General features: G+C 42.0%; 2 protein-coding genes across 2 annotated transcripts in view; both read left to right on the top strand.

Moving 5' to 3' along the window:
- The first annotated feature begins 90 nt into the window (after positions 1-90).
- On the top strand, positions 91-16,319 carry LOC139558646 (vacuolar protein sorting-associated protein 45-like). The gene is made up of 15 exons (XM_071373904.1): positions 91-429; positions 871-1,005; positions 1,704-1,764; positions 3,502-3,581; positions 3,871-3,939; positions 4,139-4,276; positions 4,351-4,461; positions 4,997-5,131; positions 5,696-5,809; positions 6,045-6,212; positions 8,260-8,418; positions 9,110-9,217; positions 9,334-9,455; positions 9,649-9,780; positions 15,596-16,319. Exons 1-15 carry the CDS (start codon positions 337-339, stop codon positions 15,678-15,680), a joined length of 1,710 nt encoding a protein of 569 aa, XP_071230005.1. The 5' UTR covers positions 91-336; the 3' UTR covers positions 15,681-16,319.
- Positions 16,320-19,145: 2,826 nt separating this feature from the next.
- Positions 19,146-22,030, top strand: part of plekho1a (pleckstrin homology domain containing, family O member 1a) — a 29,291-nt gene continuing 26,406 nt past the window's right edge. Inside the window, exons 1-2 of the mRNA XM_071374486.1 lie at positions 19,146-19,417; positions 20,059-20,205. Coding sequence (XP_071230587.1) covers positions 19,391-19,417; positions 20,059-20,205 — 174 coding nt within the window. The 5' untranslated portion in view covers positions 19,146-19,390. The remainder of the gene's footprint in view (positions 19,418-20,058; positions 20,206-22,030) is intronic.

Below are 22,030 nucleotides of genomic sequence, written 5' to 3'. Positions count from 1 at the left end.
CGTTAAACAATTAGTGGTGCATTGTGGGATATAACAAACACATGCTGACTTCGGATCAGTGAAATGCATGCTCAGTTAATGCTTTTGCCTGTGCGTTTGCTCTACAAACTGGTCCTGAATCAGTTAACCAATTCTTCATCCGGAAATGTATCTCGAGGTTCATTTCGAAGCAGACAGCTGTAACCAACCTCAGCTGAGCTGAACATTTGTCAACAATAGTTTAATTTGACCAAACGAATCGAAGCGTTACCTGGTTTAAGATACCTTTACCGAATATAATTCGGTCTTTGTGTATTTTTCAAGCTGCCATCATTTGCATTTTAGAACATTGTCAAAATGAATGTGACACTTGCTGTCAAGCAGTATATCTCCAAAATGATAGAAAACAGCGGACCAGGGATGAAGGTTCTGCTCATGGATAAAGAGACTGTAAGTAATTGTAGCTAGAATGTAGTAGTTCTAACGATGTAACGTTACAGTGGTTACAATGTATCAGGTTACTTTTGTTGACATCCATTGTCTATCAGAGACAGACACGTTGAAGGGACAGAACCTTGAATTATTCAACAATTCCTGAGAAATGTTAATAATATAGAAAGGAGAACCAAGGATGTTTGATAATGTCATACTGTCAGCAGCTACTCCCATTGGAAGTTGCATAGGAAAAACATCAGAAAAGTGGATACACAAATGTGGATAGGCCTGCATCATTTGGACTCAAGACCATATTCAGGACTGTAACCTTTCAGCTGTCACAACCAGTCATGGAAGGAAAATAATGAATCTCATTAATCTCTCAGCAAAATCTCTGGCTCAGGTAAAAAGGAATGTACTGCATCACATGCCTATTTGTTTGTGTTTTCTCATCAGACCAGCATCGTCAGTGTGGTCTACACTCAATCTGAGATCCTACAGAAGGAGGTCTACCTGTTCGAAAGAATCGACTCACAGAATCGAGACAACATGAAGCACCTCAAAGCCATCTGCTTCCTCAGGCCAACCAAGGTGCCCCAGTCACTGTATACACATTGTAGCCAGCCTTTGCTCTGCATTAAAGGTCCAATTCATCTGTTTTTATCTCCATATCAAATCATATCTGGGTAACAACTAAGTAACTTTCTATGATTGTTATCAATTAAAATGATAAAAAATAAACAAATAGCTTCTTAGCAATTTCTCAAGCATGAATTTAGCTAGGACTGTCTCAAAGTGGTCTGAGTGGGGAGGGGAAAACTGAAAATGAACTGTTATTGGCAGAGAGGTTAGGAACTTTCTTATTGGTCTATTAACTAATTTACTGTGTGATGACGTCACCATGGAAGGCCAAAACTCCATCCCAGCAAAACCGACTCAGGCGGTCTTTTCAAACAGCTCTTACACTAAAAGGGATAATCTTTTTCACAATTTCACAGTATTATTCCAACCTCATAGTGTGGAAATATATATCTAACACAGGAAAAATCATGTTTTTGACTGCACTGGGCCTTTAAGACTTTAGCCTACACATTCTGTATCTACTGGATTGTGTCCATCCACAACTGTATGAATGCATATTTCAACTGCTTCATTGTACCTATACCGAATGTACACTGCATATTGCATTGCATCCATACACTATGCACTATTTGAAGGCAAAGGACTTTAGTCATGCTCAATTTTGGATTTGTATGACACCCCTGACTTTCTCTCTGCCCTCATTACAGGAGAATGTGGAAAATCTGATACAGGAGCTCCGGCGACCCAAGTACAGTGTCTACTTCATCTGTAAGGATTTCTGCACTGTTGTTCAAATCATATGGTTCAATGTTCTGATTCTTGTGAATGTTTTTAGATAGATCAAAGACAGATAACAAGGACTAAGATCTTATGTCTCTGGATCATTTATATGGTTTAGAACTAGACTCAAAATTGATTGCCCATGTATCAACCGTGAATTATGACAACTCAGTAATTTCATGTTGACGGTAATTGCCCATACAGAACAATTATATATTGACACGTGTTTTAACAACATGTACAGTGCCTTTGGAAAGTATTCAGACCCCTTGACCTTTTCCACATTTTGTTAAGTTACAGCCTTATTTTCCCCCCTCATCAATCTACAAACAATACACCATAATGACAAAGCAAATACAGGTTTTATACATTTTTGCAAATTTGTAAAAATAAAATAAAAAATAAATATTACATTTACATAAGTATTCAGACCCTTTACGCAGTACTTTGTTGAAGCTCCTTTGGCAGCAATTACAGCCTTGAATCTTCTTGGGTATGACGCTACAAGCTCGGCACACCTGTATTTGGGGGGCTTTATCCCATCCTTCTCTGCAGATCCTCTCAAGCTCTGTCAGGTTGGATGGAGATCGTTGCTGCAAAGCTATTTTCAGGTCTCTCCAGAGATGTTCGGTTGGGTTCAAGTCCGGTCTCTGGCTGGGTCACTCAAGGACATTCAGAGACTTGTCATGAAGCCACTCCTGCGTTGTCTTGGCTGTGTGCTTAGGGTTCTTGTCCTGTTGGAAGGTGAAACTTCGCCCCAGTCTGAGGTCCTGAGAGCTCTGGAGCAGGTTTTCTTTAAGGATCTCTCTGTACTTTGCTCAGTTCATTTTTGCCTTGATCCTGACTAGTCTCCTAGTCCCTGCCGCTGAAAACCATCCCCATAGTATGATGCTGCCACCACCATGCTTGACCGTATATATTATATTTACAGACAGCAATATTTAAACCTTGTCTCAGATTCTTTAAGCAGAATTAAGTCAGGACAGAGACTAGACCACTCAGGAACAGTCAACACTTCTTAGAAAGCCATTCTGGTCTTTGGCGTTAACATTTGTATAATTGTCCTGCATAAAAATAAAACCCTATCCCAGGGTTAGGTTTTCAGAAGACTGAGGTGGGGTTTCCTCTAACTTTGTACCTGGGCTTTGTTCCTTTTATTACTTATTTTGATCCTTACAAACTCCCCAGTCCCTGCCGGTGAAAAGCATACCCATAACATGAAGCTGTCCATAAATGATCCCCAACCAAATTTACTGAGCCGGAGCAATTTTGACAAAAATAATGGAACATTTCAAATTGTGATTGATAGCTCGGGAAAATATATTTACATATATTCTACATTCAAGTGTTGTTTTTCGAAACACCTAATTTCTTTTTTACTATGTTTCATAAGTGGCAGGTAGGCTATACCTCAAAAGCTGCAGAATTTAATTTCAACTACAACTCAATGATCCAACTATTGCATGCAAAACGGCATTTTGGGAACCTAATGCTAAGGTACCAGAGGTCAATAGAGATTCAACATCATCATTGAGGTAGAGAAGGTTGTGAGGTGTGAATGTGTATTTTTTCACATATATCTTACAAATATATGTACATATATTTTATTTATTTATATATTTGATCAATATATTTCCCCAATATATTGAAATATATTCAGATTTTATTGAAATATATCAATATATTTTTCTGTATGGGTGACATCCTCCTCATAATCCTTTCTAGACTTCAGCAACGTCATCAGTAAGAGTGAGATAAAAGCCCTGGCCGAGGCGGATGAACAGGAGGTGGTCGCAGAAGTGCAGGTAAGTTAACACTAAGGGCAGTACTTTAGGATAGGAACCATACGTTAGTTACCCAACTTTTCTTTTCTTTTTAAATTTTCTGGACTTTTATTTGTATTGTTTTTTTTGGTAGAATGATGGTCCATAGGTTTTTCCTACTTGTCCTAAATCTAAATGTTGTATCATTTCTACTTCTAGTTAGAACCCCTTTACGCTACATGTAGTCTTGTAATAGTAGAAATGAGTATGTGATATCTTTTGACATTTTAAACTGGAAACGAATAACTCAAGTTCTCTCATATGACTGCAGGAGTTCTATGGAGACTTCATTGCTGTGAACCCACACCTTTTCTCCCTCAACCTCAGTGGTGTGGCAAGGGTAAGACATGCAAATAGGCCATAACGCTTTGGATATGTGACAATTTATAAAGTGACCCATTATTCATCTGCATTGATTTTAGATGAACGTTTTCTATTTGTCTCTGCGTATGTCATATTCCCTCTGTATTTCTGATCTATTTACAGAGTGCATTCATATCTCATACTGTGTGTGTGTGTGTGTGGTGTGTGTATTGCAGGGTCGTAGCTGGGAGCCAACTCTCCTGCCACGTACCACCCAGGGTCTGACCTCGGTGCTGCTGGCCCTGAAGAAATGTCCCATGATCCGCTACCAGCTGTCCTCAGACATGGCCAAGCGACTGGGAGAGAGCGTGAAGGTGACTAATATCACATGCACACCTATCACACGCGCATACACACACGCAATCACACTACCCATCTCCTCCCCCAGCAAATCATCACCAAGGAGTATGAGCTGTTTGACTTCAGGAAGACAGAGGTGCCTCCTCTCCTGCTCATCTTGGACCGCAGCGATGACGCCATCACCCCACTACTCAACCAGGTCAGAACTAAGAGTCAGGGTTGTATTCAGTATGCACAACAGAAGTAAATGCTCCAAAACTAAGTGAAACTAAGTGTTATCTGAATGGGAACTAATAGAAAATAATTTGTAAGATAATCTACTTAGATAATATGTTTGGTATACATGTTTTCTAGCCCGGGACCAGACTGAGCATTTTATCAGTCGGGAACCCAGGCTACATTATTACAAAAAGATAGGCAATGATCAGGTCATTATAGTCATACTACATACAGACAGTATATTCACATCATTCTGATGTGTACTGCAGCCTCTGATCACTTGGGGGCAGCAGAGTCTTGTACTTATATTTACCAAGCCTGCAAACTGCACTGTAAACTAGGTCATGTACTCAAGGCCCTTAGTGTCACAGCTAATGCACCAATCTTTAGCTCACATTAGACAAGCTAATCAAATGGTGAAAACTACATATACTCTTCATCGCTGAAGGAATTTAGAGATGACATTAACTTTATTTCATTGTAGGTTTCATTGTTTGTTTCCCTGCTCCATCTAGTGGACGTACCAGGCCATGGTGCACGAGCTGCTTGGCCTCAACAACAACCGCATTGACCTGTCCAGAGTCCCAGGGATCAGCAAGGACCTGAAGGAGGTGGTGCTGTCTGCAGAGAACGATGAGTTCTATGCCAATGTGAGTCTCTAGGCCTGGTTCCAATTCTGCACAAATGTGCCATTTGGCTTTGAAATGGTCCCATTGGGCCGGCTGGCCGGTAGCCCAGAGCAGGGTTATACAAATGTTATTTTCTTAATGTTGGACATAAATGATTGTAAAAACACCAGTATTATAGCACCAAGTGATTTTAATTTTTTTAATCTGTTCCAAACTATTTCCATGCATAATAGATAGACATTTGTATATGATCACATATAAGCAAGGTTTGAAATGATTATGTTTCCGTCAAATGTTATATCTATTTGGGCTTCTTGCTGGTCAATTTGCAGTCTACAATTTTTTTGTAATTATGTTCCGGCCCCCTGACCATCCGCTCAAGAAATAATCAGCCTGTGGCTTAATCTAGCTGATGATCCCTGGCCTAAAGGTTAGGAACGCTGGCCAGCAGCCCTCTTTAAGAAGACTCTGAAGGAAAAAATGCCGGAATGTGTAGCAGCCGGTCAATGGGGAAGGTTAAAGAATTCCGACAGGGCCAGATGTTGGCTGACAACTTCCAATTCACTCTCACATTCTCTTATTCAGAATCTGTACCTGAACTTTGGAGAGATTGGCACAAACATCAAGAACCTGATGGAGGACTTTCAGAAGAAGAAGCCCAAGGAGCAACAGAAGCTGGAGTCCATCTCTGATATGAAGGTGAGACCTGGGAACTGTAGTCCCACAAGAACTCAATTTCCCAGCATGTCCTGTAGTAGTTGCTCATTTAGAACCACAAATACGTCTCAGTCTCATTGGTTAATAACCACTCGGAATTAGATAAATTATTTCTTAATTCCAATAATGATACAAACTATAAATAATTGCTGCAAGTTTAAGAAATCGTTCTGTTTTCTTTCTTCTTTCTAATCATTCTCTCTGTTTTTCTCTGCAGGCGTTTGTAGACAACTACCCCCAGTTCAAAAAGATGTCGGGCACAGTGTCGAAGCACGTGACTGTGGTGGGCGAGCTGTCCCGCCTGGTGAGCGAGAGGCACCTGATGGAGGTGTCAGAGCTGGAGCAGGAGCTGGCCTGCCAGAATGACCACTCAAGCGCATCACAGGTAAGACTCTGCTCTGAAGTTAAAGGGATACTTTGGGATTTTGGCAATGAGGTCCTTCATTTACTTCCCCAGAGTTATTTCTCTGTGTCCAGTGTGAAGGAAGTTAGTTATGTTTGATAACCAATGCTAACTAGCAGCATGCTAGCAGATACCCATAGACTTCCAGTCATTGCGCTAACGCTAGTTAGCATTGGCTCGAGAAACTACCTCTAACTTCCTTCATAATGGACACAGAGACAAAAATGGTATCCACAAGTTCATCTGACTCTGGGGAAGTGGATAAAGGGCCTCATTGACAAATTAGAAATGTATTAGAAATAAAACACTGATATGACATTTCCATATGTATTCAGACCCTTTACTCGGTACTTTGAAGCACCTTTGGCAGTGATTACAGTCTTCTTGGGTATGATGCTACAAGCTTTGCACACCTGTATTTGGGGAGTTTCTCCCATTCTTCTCTGCAGATCCTCTCAAGCGCTGTCAGGTTGGATTGGGGAGCGTTGCTGCACAGCTATTTTCAGGTCTCCAGAGATATTTGATCGGGTTCAAGTCCGGGCTCTGGCTGGGCCACTCAAGGACATTCAGAGACTTGTCCCAAAGCCACTCCTGCGTTGTCTTGGCTGTTGTCCTTTTGTAAGGTGAACCTTTGCCCCAACCTGTGCCTGGTTTCCTCCAGACGTGATGCTTGGCATTCCGGCCAAAGAGTTAAATCTTGGTTTCATTAGACCAGAGAATCTTGTTTCTCATGGTCTGAGAGTCTTTAGGTGCCTTTTGGCAAACTCCAAGCGGGCTGTCATGTGAGCTCTGTCAGAGTGACCATCGGGTTCCTGATCACCTCCCTGACCAAGGCCCTTCTTCTCCGATTGTTCCGTTTGGCTGGGCGGCCAGCTCAATGAAGAGTCTTTGTGGTTCCAAACTTCTTCCATTTAAGAATGATGGAGGCCACTGTGTTCTTGGGGACCTTCAATGCTGCAGAAATGTTTTGGTACCCTTCCCCAGATCTGTGCCTCGACACAATCCTGTCTCGGAGCTCTACGGACAATTCCTTCGACCTCATGGCTTGGTTTTTGCTCTGACATGCACTGTCAACTGCGGGACCTTATATAGACAGGTGTGTACCTTTCCAAATCATGTCCAATCAATTGAATGTACCACAGGTGGACTCTGATCAAGTTGTAGAAACATCTCAAGGATGATCAATGGAAACAAGATGCACCTGAGCTCAATTTCGAGTCTCTTAGCAAAGGGTCTGAATACCTATGTAAATAAGGTATTTCTGTTTTTCATTTTGAATACGTTTGCTAACATTTTAAAAATCTGTTTTTGCATTGTCATTATGGTGTATTGTGTGTAGATTGATGAGGAAAAACAATAATTTAATCAATTTTAGAAGAAGGCTGTAACGTAACAAAATATGGAAAAAGTCAAGGGGTTTGAATACATTCCGAATGCACTGTGTTTTATTTTTCAATTTACCGGTAGGAAACATTTCTATTATTACCAATGTCATTTCCTGAATTGGCTGTTGAAATGAATCAACACTACAACCCTGCTCTACACTGACGTGGTGCCAGAGACTGACTAGAATCACACTACTAGATACTCTATGTAGATGGAACACAAGTCAAATATGAACCAGGCAGAGGCTAGACACTGACCAGATGCAGGCCTGAAATAGACATTGACATCAGGTAGACAAAGAGCAGGCACCAGACCGAACTGCCCAATATGTAAGGGTCCTATCACTGTCAACAATGAACATGTGACATCACATGTTTATTTCTGGAGGGGGCTTACAGCTCAATGCTTTATTATACCATAACACACACAGTTCGCATAAAAAAATACACAATTTTCCCTGTTTGTTGAAGAATACAGCCTACTGCTGTATTGTATATTGACTTGGCCACTTGTAATAATAATAATGACTTTCAGAATACAATGAAACACTGCACATAGAAATCATAGTGAAGTATCATAGAAAAATAAAGAATTTAAGTCTGTATTAAAGGCTATGTAAAATATCCTCCCTGTTTTTCTGCAGAACGTGCGTCGGCTGCTGCAGAACCCGCGGGTGAGCGAGATGGACGCGGTGCGCCTGGTGATGCTGTACGCACTGCGCTACGAGAGACACAGCAGCAGCATCCTGCCGGGCCTCATGGAGGAGCTCAACAGGAAGGGCGTGTCAGAGAGGCATTGCAGGGTAAGGGAACATTCTATACTGTACCACTACCTGGCCTTTGGCAATATGAGGACTCTATACTACCTGGCCTTTGGCAATATGAGGACTGTATACTACCTGGCCCTTGGCAATATGAGGACTGTATACTACATAGCCCTTGGCAATATGAGGACTGTATACTACATAGCCCTTGGCAATATGAGGACTCTATACTACCTGACCTTTGGCAATATGAGGACTGTATACTACCTGGCCCTTGGCAATATGAGGACTGTATACTACATAGCCCTTGGCAATATGAGGACTGTATACTACATAGCCCTTGGCAATATGAGGACTGTATACTACCTGGCCCTTGGCAATATGAGGACTGTATACTACATAGCCCTTGGCAATATGAGGACTGTATACTACCTGGCCCTTGGCAATATGAGGACTGTATACTCCCTGGCCCTTGGCAATATGAGGACTGTATACTACCTGACCCTTGGCAATATGAGGACTGTATATTGTTGTTGTATCTGTCTTATATTATGTGGAGGATGTTATTATTTTGGGATTTGTCAATGCCTCTGTGAGATAAATAAATATTTGTTCAACTCAACAAAGTACAATACAGTATGTTTGATGTATCTGTCTCACCAATCTAGGTGAAAACCAGGTTAGAAGAATCAACGTATGCCTGTTTATCCTGTTTAATCTTTTACCTCAGATGGTAACGTCCATGGTGGAGTATGGAGGGAAGAGGGTGAGAGGAAGTGACCTCGTCAACCCCCAAGATGCTGTCGCCATCACCAAACAGTTCTTCAAGGGGCTGAAGGTACACCATTCTCTCCACAATTTAGACAGATACTAGCTGGAGTTGTGTGTCCATGTAGCCATTCTCGGCCAGTTTCTAATAAAACACCTTTGTTTTGTGTGTGTGCATGTCTCCAGGGAGTTGAGAATGTGTACACGCAGCATGCACCGTTATTGCAGGAGACCTTGGACCAGCTGATCAAGGGGCGGCTGAAGGACAGTCAGTTCCCCTACTTAGGACCCAGCTCCCTTAGAGACAGGTAGACTGACACACACACACTTAGACACAACCTCAGACCCTTTACCTGTATAGCCAAACATACACTGTTACTGATACGTAAAAACACATATTCTGTGTGTATGAGCACGGATAGGCTTACGGTTCATCACCATTATTGGATTACCCCAACCAGATGATAGCCTATCAGGGGTAACCATGTATTTCCTCTTCAGGCCACAGGATATCATAGTCTTCGTCATCGGAGGGGCCACCTATGAGGAGGCACTGGCGATCTATAACCTGAACCGCACCGTGCCTGGGGTTCGGATCGTACTGGGCGGCACCACCATCCACAACACCAAGAGGTCAGAATCATCAACCACACCTCGTGACCTTTTCGCCTCAGTCAAATTACATCCAGACATAGCCATTAGACATCCATTATTTGATACCAGGTCTACACATATGATCAAAATGGCTTAAACCCTTAGAGTCAATGTTCCCGCGCTGCGGAAATCTAATTAGCATAATAAAAACATCCCTGTTAAAATCCTTCTTTTGTAAGATAGAGATATCTGTATTTTGCATGGGATGCGTTGCAATCCACTGCATCCGCCAAGGGTGGCCGAGTTACAGCGGTGTTTGTCAGACCATGAGACATCCCGAAAATCGGTCTTCTCACGAATACTTCTGTAGCGTCCGAACGGTTTGGTTGAACTAATATGACCACTCTATGGACAGATGAGACTCTCCCGAATATGATGGTGTTCTCCGTTTTGCTCTACGACCCCACAAGCGTCACGGGACTCGTCTGAAGTCGGTACCGCCAATCTGCTAACGTCTGTCTGTAGCATCTGAACAGTTTGGGCTACACACAAATATGACCCCTCTATGGAACGGTGAGACTCTCATAAACATGTCCATTTCGTTTTGCTTTGTTCTTGGACGTCCACAAGACTAATCTGAAGGTAGCCCGGTACCAGATAAATATTCATGGAAGTATAAACTGAGTGTACAGAACATATTGAGTTGCACCCCCCCTTTGCCCTCAGAACAGCCTCAATTTGTCGGAGCATGGACTCTACCAGGTGTCAAGTGTTCCGCTGGGATGCTGGCCCATGTTGACTCCAGTGCTTCCTACAGTGTCAAGTTTGCTGGATGTCTTTTGGGTGGTGGACCATTCTTGATACACACGGGAGTCTGTTCAGCGTGAAAAACCCAGCAGCGTTGCAGTTCTTGACACAAACCGGTGCGCCTGGCACCTACTGCCATACCCTGTTCAAAGGCACTTAAATATTTTGTCTTGCCTATTCACCCTCTGAATGGCACACATACACAATCCATTTCTCAATTGTCTCAGGGCTTCAAAATACTTATTTTAACCTGTTTCCTCCCCTTCATCTACACTGATTGAAGTGGATTTAATAAGTGACATCAATAAGGGATCATAGCTTTCACCTGGCTTCACCTGGTCAGTCTGTCATGGACGATCCCTTATTGATGTCACTTAAATCCACTTCAATCAGTGTAGATGAAGGGGAGGAAACAGGTTAAATAAGTATGTGCATAATGTTTTGTACACTCAGTGTATATGGAAGTAGTTTAGTGCCAATTTCTTTGTTAAATATGGGTGTTAAACAAGTCAAAATATATTTTAGATTCTTCAAAGTAGCCACCGTTTGCTTTGATGACAGCTTTGCACACTCTTGGCATTCTCTCAACCAGCTTCATGAGGAATGCTTTTCCAACAGTCTTGAAGGAGTTCCCACATATACTGAGCACTTGTTGGCGGCTTTTCCTTCACTCTCTAGTCCAACTCATCCCAAACCATCTCAATTGGGTTGAGGTCGGGTGATTGTGGAGGCCAGGTCATCTGATGCAGCGTTCCATCACTCTCCTTCTTGGTCAAATGGCCCTTACACAACCTGGAGGTGTGTTGGGCCATTGTCATGTTGAAAAACAAATGATAGTCTCGAATTTGGACTCATCAGACCAACGGACATATTTCAACCAGTCTAATGTCCATTGCTTGTGTTTCTTGGCCCAAGCAAGTCTCTTCTTCTTATTGGTGTCCTTTAGTGGTGGTTTCTTTGCAGCAATTTGACCAGAAAGGCTTGATTCACACAGTCTCTTCTGAACAGTTGATGTTGAGATATATCTGTTACTTGTGCTGAAATTTCTGAAGCTGGTAACTCGAATTTATCCTCTGCAGCAGAGGTAACTCTGGGTCTTCCTTTTCTGTGGCGGTACTCATGAGAGCCAGTTTCATCATTGCGCTTGATGGTTTTTGCGACTGCACTTGAAGAAACTTTCAAAGTTCTTGAAATTTTCCGGATAGACAGACCTTCATGCCTTAAAGTAGTGATGGACTGTCGTTTCTCTTTGCTTATTTGAGCTGTTCTTGCCATAATATGGACTTGGTCTTTTACCAAATAGGGCTATCATCTGTATACCAGCTCTACCTTGTCACAACACAACTGATTGGCTCAAATGCATTAAGAAGGAAAGAAATTCCACAAATGAACTTTTAACAAGGCACACCTGTTAATTGAAATGCATTCCAGGTGACTACCTCCATGAAGCTGGTTGAGAGAATACCAAGAGTGTGCAAAGCTGTCATCAAGGCAAAGGGTGGCTACTTTGAAGAATCTCAGTTGTTTAACACTTTTTTGGTTTTGAGTTTTGATGTCTTCACTACTATTCTACAATGTAGAAAATAGTAAAAATATAGAAAAACCCTTGAATGAGTAGGTTTGTCCAAACTTTTGACTGGTACTGTACATGTAACCTACTTGGACACCAGGTCCCCACATTTCCCACTCTCCCACGCCGAATAGCTTGAAGCCACAGTGTTTTTCTCGCAGGCTCTATTTCCCTACGTGGGAGCATTGCGAACCGTAGGTCGGGATTTTCCGACTTGGTTACATGTACATTGAACAACACAGCATCTTTTTCTTTTACATATTTTGTTATTTCTGTATAACAAAAAATCGACAAGAAGTTGGAAAATAATGTTTGCTTTCCCCAATTTGTGATTGAGGGGAATTCCTTCTTATGACGTGAATATCGACTCGGAGTCAGTGTTCTGGGAGTCAGTGTTCTGTTCTGTACGTACAGTGTAGGCCACATTTGAATGTCATTTTCTGTAATGACTTCACTAATGTTAAAGTTTCGGCATTTCGGTTTTTGTTAAATTACATGAAATAACTTCACCAATGTTAAAGGGGAATTTTACTCGATAAAATTTTGTTTTTTGAGTAAAATGTCCCTTTCTGTAACTTTTCTACTCATGGGGGTGGCAGGTAGCCTAGTGGTTAGAGCGTTGGACTAGTAACCGAAAGGTTGCAATATCAAATCCCCGAGCTGACAAGGTAAAAATCTGTCTTTCTGCCCCTGAACAAGGCTAATAACCCACTGTTCCTAGGCCGTCATTGAAACTAAGAATTTGTTCTTAACTGACTTGTCTAGTTAAATAAAGGTAAAATAAAAATGGGGCTAAACTTTTTAGATGACGACTAAGGATATTAGTTGTGTTCTGTATGGTTTACTATGTCCATGATATCCCTTGGTTGCAATGGAGTCGCCTGAAGAGTAATTCAGCTTGTAGTCCTCTTTTGAACCTTAGTTGTTCTTTGTGTTGTGCGAAGATGTGGAATCAAGGCCCTTTCTCTGAAAAGCAGTTATTTCTCTCTCTCTCTCTCTCTCTCTCTCTCTCTCTCTCTCTCTCTCTCTCTCTCTCTCTCTCTCTCTCTGTCTCTCTGTCTCTGTGTTGGCTGAATAGAACATTGTGTGATTACGTAACACGATGGTGCTCAGGAGATGCGTCCGTGCTCTTTTTGTGATGCCCCTTCTGACACTCCTGTGTGGGATCAGCCCTCTTCTCTTTCATCACGGGGTCTGGACACACACACAAATGTCAAACCATACATTTTTCTCCCGGTTATATGACAACTTAGTGGTCCTCGTCAACTGTTGATGAAATTCCAACCCGAGCAGGCTGAGATTGACCAGGTCTTACCTGAGAAGTGATTTAGCCAAGAGAGACCAACGCTTCCTGTTTGCAGTGCTATTACATCACCCGGGTTGCTAAGCAGCACCTACTGTATGTGCTGAGTGATGATGCTCCTTGGCCACGTCTTTCACATTTTTATCGCGGAGCGCTTGCTGATGCCCCTCAGGTGAAGTGTCTCCCACACCGGGTTATGTAACACCGTCTTAAACTTTCCACGTCTGGGAGTTCAACTTTCAACTGTCTTTCTCTGGTCCCGAGGCGTTTCGTGTTGTACTGCAGCAGTCACTGTTGTGCTGTTAAAGGTAATGGGTGCACCTGTGTTGTGAGGTTTATTTTTTAGCGTGCCGTTGCTGTCCCATGCTAGTGAAATGCTGATTCTCGCTATATATGAGTTGTTTACATTTTAGTGTCGTGACGTTGTCTCTGTTTTGCCTGTCACAAGCAGGCTTGTTTATATAAGCTGATGTTGACATAGTGTCACATGTTCATTATTCACTTCTATGCTGCTAGCTGTATTTTCATTCAGTTTTAGAGATAAAAAAAATTCTGCCAGTTTTATAGTTTCGCTCTTAGGGCAGATTCTAGGTATCCAAGATAGATGCCATCTAGATACCGTCTCCTGCCGATGTGACATTGAGTAAGGCACTTAACCCATAGGTTGCAGAGTGGGTCAAGGCAAGTTGTTGCCCTCCTGCCTGGTTGGCCCTGGTTTCCAACTCTTCTGGGTGTTTGTGTGTGTTGCTTGGGAGGTTTGGTTCAAGCGAAAAAAGTCCATGATCTGAAAATAACAATGCACATTCATTTTTCTTTTATTCATTTTTTATATAACTAGGCAAGTCGGTTAAGAACAAATTGTTATGTATAATGACGGCCAAACCCGGACGACGCTTGGCCAATTTGTGCACCGCCCTATGGGACTCCCAATCACGGCCGGTTGTGATACAGCCTGGATTCGAACCAAGGTGTCTGTAGTGACACCTCAAGCACTGAGATACAGTACCTTTGACCGCTGCGCCACAAGTAGTCTTCTTCTGACATCTACTTACACGTTATTTAATAACCCTTTAATGTTGGCTGTGACGGCACGTCCCATGCTTTTGTAGCTCATAGCCACAGTTGGTGGTACATTTGATTCATGGTCTACCCCTTCACCCAGAGGCACTGTAAGCCAATATGAATGGGGCTCTTAAATGCGTCTTTTAAGCTTCTTCCCCCCTTTTGTACTGCATGAGTCACTCGATGCTCATAGGTACTCATGAGCTGTTTCATGATAATGCTCCCTGCAACCAGCCACACAAAGACACAATAAACACATTTGGGCGATTTGTCCAGGCCACCCTGTACTGCTGTGTGCTGGGCCAAAAGGCTGGAGATATATGCCAACCAATAATGGACCAGTACCATCGTCACTGCAGGGGTCAGTATCTCCCTTTTGAAACCAGGACTGGTATTGAATTATAAAATGGCTGATTGAATGATACCACGTTGCTCTCTTGTGCCGTTTGAACTTTAACCTCAGGATAAAAATAAATAAATGTGTAGATGGGTGGATAGTAGGTTATCTGACCTAGGTCCTAGACCTAGACCATGTGTTTAGTCACTCGCTGACATAGGCTAGTCGCCCAGAGCAGGCTGCGTGAATGGAAACCCACTGAGAACAGATGAACATCGGCAAATGTCGCGCTGGTATCCCTGATATATCACTGCAATACTTTGAAATTACTGCTCTATCAAAAGTCAAAATGACTATCTTTCATTGGCAGAGGACTGTAAGAGAGACAAGACGGCTGCTCTTTAGAACCTTGCCTTTCAGAGTGAGAAGAAGCCTAAATGTCTCTCGTGTCGTTTGCAATCACACCTTGAAATGTCTTGGCTTGATCAGCTAACAGAAATAGGTATTTTGACATTTCTCTAGTAGGTCTCTTTTTTGTTGTTGCCATGTCTCAGCCATATCCTTGCTTTACAGACCGGAACCCTAGTGACACACACTGTGTGTCTGTCAGTGTCACAGGGCTGGGACTGAGGTAATCGTGTCTGTCATATTGGCTTCTGTTTTTAGATGAACATTTATTTTGAGAGTCACAGAGATGTTGATGTACTGCTCATGCGTCTCTCAACTCGTGAGGAAGCAACGGAATGATATGTTCCTTTTCTGCCCTCTCGCACAGCTTCCTGGAGGAGGTGACATTGACGGCGGGTGCAGGCCAGGCCGAGAGGCTGCAGAGGGCGGGTGGTCAACCAAACAGACGCTGAATGTTTGTCGTCACACACCCCCCCCCCACACTCTCACGATATCTTGTGTCCGTTCCTTATTGGTATCACTAGCCCATGCTTTAATTCATGAAGGCGTCCCACTAAAAACATTCCGGTGTGCTCAGCTGTCACCACCACACTGCTGGACTCTTTATCAACCCCTTAAAAACTTGTAACTGGGCCAATTAACTCCAACCAAATGAACATGTAACCCAATTAGACAGCCAGGTTACCTAACCCTGGGTACTAAAGCGATCTGTTCCCCACGTAACTAGGTTACCCAGTGGCTGACTTGTGACTGAACGGAACACTCGCAATGTTAGTGTCTAACATTTGAACCTATTGCAATGTCACATTTCCTCTTAAATTGAAGTTGAAAACTTCAGTCTTATATTAGACCCTTATTTAATTACTGAAAACAGAAGTGACACGACTTTTGAGTCTTGTTTATCTTAAAAGTGAATAAATGGGCCCAAAAATGTCAAACATTTCTCTCGAAGATTACAATATGTACAGTGTATGTTTTTCTTCCTTGCCTATGTACATTTCCACATGCTATGTACATGTTGTCCAAACATACTGATTTTGAAATGACTGTGTGAATATTTTAAAGAAAATACCAATAAAGAGTGAAATGTTGTGTGTCCCTCATTTATCTTTGGGATTGTACAAATTTCCTGTTATGGTGTAATCGATTTTCCTTCCCATCACCCATTTCTTGTGGCATTTGATGGAAGTAGCCCTAACTGTTTTGATTTCATTCATATCTAGTGTTATTGTGCACAACATTCCCCCTTCGATCAATAATGATAACATAATCCTGTTCCCCCATCCAATTCCATTATGCTAAGCCATACTCTCTCTGAATATCTTTTGAGAAATGCCCCTCTGTTGTACTTTTTGTTTTTATACTATTTCCTGCACCGTGTTTCCGCTATGACATGAAAGTACAGATTGTAAACTGTATCTACTGTTGGCTGTGTTTGGTCTTTGATTGTGGGTTAGTATGATTGCTCTGGTTCAACTCAGTGATTTCATGTTTAGGTAAGGAATTGAATGCCACCCCCCTCCACAACAAACAACCCAAACATGTTTGGCAGCCAATGTTTGGCAGTTGTTTCTTTGCCAAGTGCCTACCTCCACTGCCAGCCACATGGGCCACAGATATTCAGCCTGCCTCACTATAAAACCTCTCCAAACCCCCCCCCCCCATCCCCAAATCAGATCCTCTAATCCTCCACAACAACAACCAGCATTGCTTGGGTTATGTTCATAAGTAATACAGCAGAAAGCGTTTACAACGGGAAAGGGAAATGTGCATTTCTTATTGTACTCTCCCTGTTTGAATCCATTTGATTTATTTTAATACCAAATAAACCAGAGCCTGTTCACCATAACACAGTAGCAACTGCACAGTCCGGGTGCATCCCCTGGAGATTCTGGCTGAGTGTTCTGAGAGATCTGGGGATCAGGAAAAGGCTCTGAGTTTGTTCTCTGAGCAGCTTAATTCAGAATACTTACACAACACTGCTTTTTCTTATTTGAGGTCAAAAAAATGCGGTGTTCAGTTTGTTTATTTAGAGGCTAAGTAGATGGGAATATGACTACTAGGAAAGTCGCCCCAGGATGTCTCTAATTTGCCAACAACTTCCATCTGAACCCAAGAGACATGAGTCATACGACAGGATAATTTGCCCAATTTGTGTTTGTAATGACTAAGGTAAATGTGATGGAGTCAGTCTGACTGAGCAGTCATATGTACAGCATTTGTCTCTTCTCATTTGTATATCTGTATATTGAGGAGGGGAGAGGGAACAGGCACAGCTGAAAATAGTCAAGAAATAGACAACTACAGTCGTGGCCAAAAGTTTTGAGAATGACAATTAATCTTCACAAAGTTTGCTGCTTCAGTGTCTAGATATTTTTGTCAGATGTTACTATGGAATACTGAAGTATAATTACAAGCATTTCATAAGTGTCAAAGGCTTTTATTGACAATTACATGAAGTTGATGCAAAGAGTCAATATTTGCAGTGTTGACCCTTCAACAATTGAACCGCTCTCCTTGAAGTTCTTGATGATTTGATAAATGGTTGATTTAGGTGCAATCTTACAGGCAGCAATATCCTTGCCTGTGAAGCCCTTTTTTGTGCAAAGCAATGATGACGGCACGTGTTTCCTTGTAGGTAACCATGATTGGCAGAGGAAGAACAATGATTCCAAGCACCACCCTCCTTTTGAAGCTTTCAGTCTGTTATGCGAACTCAATCAGCATGACAGCGTGATCTCCAGCCTTGTCCTCGTCAACACTCACACCTGTGTTAACGAGAGAATCACTGACATAATGTCAGCTGGTCCTTTTGTGGCAGGGCTGAAATGCAGTGGAAATGTTTTTGGGGGATTCACTTCATTTGCATGGCAAAGAGGAACTTTGCAATTAATTGCAATTCATCTGATCACTATACATAACATTCTGGAGTATATGCCAATTGCCATCATACAAACTGAGGCAGCAGACTGAAAATTAATATTTGTGTCATTCTCAAAACTTTTGGCCGTGACTGTACTAGCCTACTGTCTGGAGTGCATGTAACAGTCATTTAAACATCTCCAACATGAGATAAAACTTTGTGGTCTCCTAGAAATTGAATAGAAAGAATAGATTATATTTCTATGTTGGTCCCCAAATACTCACCATAGAAATAGAATAGAAAGAATAGATTATATTTCTATGTTGGTCCTCAAATACTCACCATAGAAATAGAATAGATTATATTTCTATGTTGGTCCCTAAATACTCACCATAGAAATATAATAGAAAGAATAGATTATATTTCTATGTTGGTCCCCAAATACTCACCATAGAAATATAATAGAAAGAATAGATTATATTTTTATGTTGGTCCCCAAATACTCACCATAGAAATATAATCTATTCTATTTCTATGTAGGTTCCCAAATACTCACCATAGAAAGAATAGATTATATTTCTTTGTTGGTCCCCAAATACTCACCATAGAAAGAATATATTATATTTCTTTGTTGGTCCCCAAATACTCACCATAGAAAGAATAGATTATATTTCTATGATGGTCCACAAATACTCACCTTCCCCTCTGTAATATGGTTCAAATTGAAATATTTTGGGCTAACCTCCCATCTCATCCTCTTGGTTTTATGGATAAATCTAGTAGTCCTAATTATTACAATAATGTATAGGTTCTATCGAAAATCAATAATGGCATATAAAATCATTATCATAATGATATCAATTGTGGATTTTTGTTTATAGGCCCCTATATGGGCAGGTTATTGTTGGCTTCCTCTCAACTGACCCTTGCTCTTCTATTTTCCTAACCTACGAGCAATTTGACATCAGCCGTCTTGGTGACATCACGCCGACAGCGCAATAGATGGAGCTGTCGAGCGCTATAGTAACGGGAATACCCTTTCAGCCCGCTTGTTCGAGATCAGTGTAGCCTACCTACGGAGGTGGAGGGACGATGCCAACGTCTCGTAATAACGGACAGTGCACGACCTGACCACGTCATCGAAATTAAGAATAGAAACCGTTAATACGACATATTGGGGCAGTAGAAGAAAGGGAAAGACAGCTTATTCATTAAAAAAAATATCTTATTGAAAGAAAGGAAAATACTTGAAACTGGATCAACTCCCTGTCTCACAACCACAAAAGTGATTCTGTCATTATGAAGAAGAGCAATTTAGCCAAACGGGTAAGATATAGCTTTTTTCTTCAAGTATTGGGTGCATATTTTTTTGATATGCATCTTTGCATTAGGCTATACATTTTCTAGGGTATAACTGGCAATTTGCCCAGAATCGGGCATTATGCGCGTTTTGATACCACAGCTCACATTGGCGGCAATATCACACACATTGTCTAGATCACACATTTGATAGCCTACAATTCCTAAACAATGGCCTTTTGGCAGCTCCTTACGCGTCCCACATTCAATGTGTAGCCTGTCAATTTGCTTCTGTGCCATTGCACGAATTTCCTCAACATACGGCTTCAATCTTCCAGTGAAGAAAGAGGAGAATGTGTTTTCTTGTCATTAGTGTACCATTGCCAGATGCTCGTTGTGCTCTATCGGTTGGTAGCTTTCATATGTTTTATTTGCCACACCCTGGATGGTATAAGACCTGCAATTCAATTTTACGCACAGAAGAGCGCACAGTTATCATTTTGGGGGAAAGAAGCGAGGAGACTCATAGGTCCTATGTCTTACTGAGAATGAAATTGAAAATGCATTTGCCTTTGAAAGAAGCTCTTATTTTCTCAGTACTCTCGCGAACATCTTGTTACGTAAACTTAACTAGGTTTTAACGGATTTATTCCACTTTGAACATGCAGGGTCCTCAAGATGTCAACCAACTGTCATCGCAGCCAGACAAAGTCGGCTGGATCCGCAAGTTCTGTGGTAAAGGGATTTTTAGGGAAATATGGAAAAACCGTTTCGTGATACTGAGAGGAGACCATCTGTACATCTCTGAGAAAGAGGTATGCACTTCTCTTTTACCTCCAATCGCATGTGTAGGCTGTAATTGTGTCTATGCCTACAGTAGGCACCCCTGTACTTGAAATTGTTACGGCCAACCTGTGTGTGTGTGTGTGTGTGTGTGTGTGTGTGTGTGACTGTGTGGGAACATATGAACATTTGATTTAGTTTGCCTGTACTGCTATTAGAAGGTTCACGTTTCCTTTGTTGCAGGCTCACCTTGCTTCAGTAGAGATGCTTTTGTCTGTGTGTCTGTCTGTCTGTTTGTCTGTCTGTCTGTATGCATGTATGTCTATGCACCACACAGTTGAAGGCCAATGAACCACAAATACCACACAGCCTGTCTAAGATGCATCATTAAGATGACAGCTTTGACAGCAAACATGGATTTCACCTTTTAGCCGTAGATGGACATCCTGGGTTTCTCAGGTTTCAGAGTTCTGGGGAACTTGTTTTGTGAAAATAGCCTTGCATGTAACCTACGCCTGGGCTGTCAGCGCTTGGTCTGTTGTTTCCAACAACAAATTTAACCAAGATTCCTTAAGTTTTTCAAAACCAGCTATTGTTATAAGTCTGGAAATCGAGGCTCTCCATGGAAAGGGGATCAAATCTGACTGAATTTCCTTGGCTGTTGAAAATAAATAGGCTAAATTGTCAAATCTAAGCACAAATTACCATGCAAGCAAAAAACATTATGCGCTGAATTCGTATTACTTTCACTGGCTCAAACGTGCCCAACTTTTGAGGTCAACAAAATACCCACTGGGCACAGAAGTAAATTCAACGTCTATTCCACATTGGTTCAAAATCATTTAATTGAAATGTTGTGGAAACAATGTTGATTGAACCAGTGTGTGCCTAGTGGGTACTACTATGGACATTGGTGACTCAGTAGCATCGTTGGGAAAATGTAGAATACTGTCCGTTACAATAGAACAAGGTTTTGGCCATGGCATAGAAATATAACTATTTTGTTTGGCTGAAAGTAATGACTTATGTCCAAGTGCTTTTATGACATGAAAGGTTCCAGTGAACAGCCTCATTATCAGCACAAGTTTCAAGATCACATGACCTAGATGTTAAACCTTGAGCTGTAGCGAATTCACACCCTTCATCTACTGTATTCTGTCGAAAGGCATTGAACCATCACCATGGACAGGGCAAGGACAGGGCGTGGACAGAATCACCTGTCCATTTCTGTATTCTCTTTTTTTTTTGGAGGAGGAGGAGGGTCAGATTCTGTTTGATGTCGCTGTTTCAATACTCCTCCCACAAGCAGTAACCATGGAGATAAACGCTACTGACAGCTGAGAGGGCACATGTCTTTCTGAAAGCTGAATAATGCCCTTTAAATGATTCCTGGAAAGGATTCCCAGAACAGCGAATGAAAGTTCCACATAAGGGCTGCATCTCTCTATTGCTCTAATGAAAGAGAGAGTGGGACTCAGGGCTCCAGCTGCACGCAATGCCAGTTTCCCGGATAATTTTAGAACCAGAGTTTTAAAATGATTTTTTTCATCTGTGCTGTGCTCCCTTACAGCCTGCTGGATGAGCAACAAACACGTGTCAGAAACTGAAAAGACCACGGCTGACACAGCTGCGCCTCTCGCTGTGCCTGAGGACCCCCAAGCATCTAAGGCCTCCACCCCCTCAACCCTACCGTTTACACACACACACACACACACACACACACACACACACACACACACACACACACACACACACACACACACACACACACACACACACACACACACACACACACACACACACACACACACACACACACACACACACACACACACACGCTCAGCTGAGGTTCAGTTG

Source organism: Salvelinus alpinus, chromosome 29 (assembly GCF_045679555.1).
Source record: "Salvelinus alpinus chromosome 29, SLU_Salpinus.1, whole genome shotgun sequence".
NCBI classification, from domain to species: domain Eukaryota; kingdom Metazoa; phylum Chordata; class Actinopteri; order Salmoniformes; family Salmonidae; genus Salvelinus; species Salvelinus alpinus.
The sequence above is the reverse complement of the archived record's forward strand: the minus strand, read 5'-3'. Positions and strand labels throughout refer to the sequence as shown.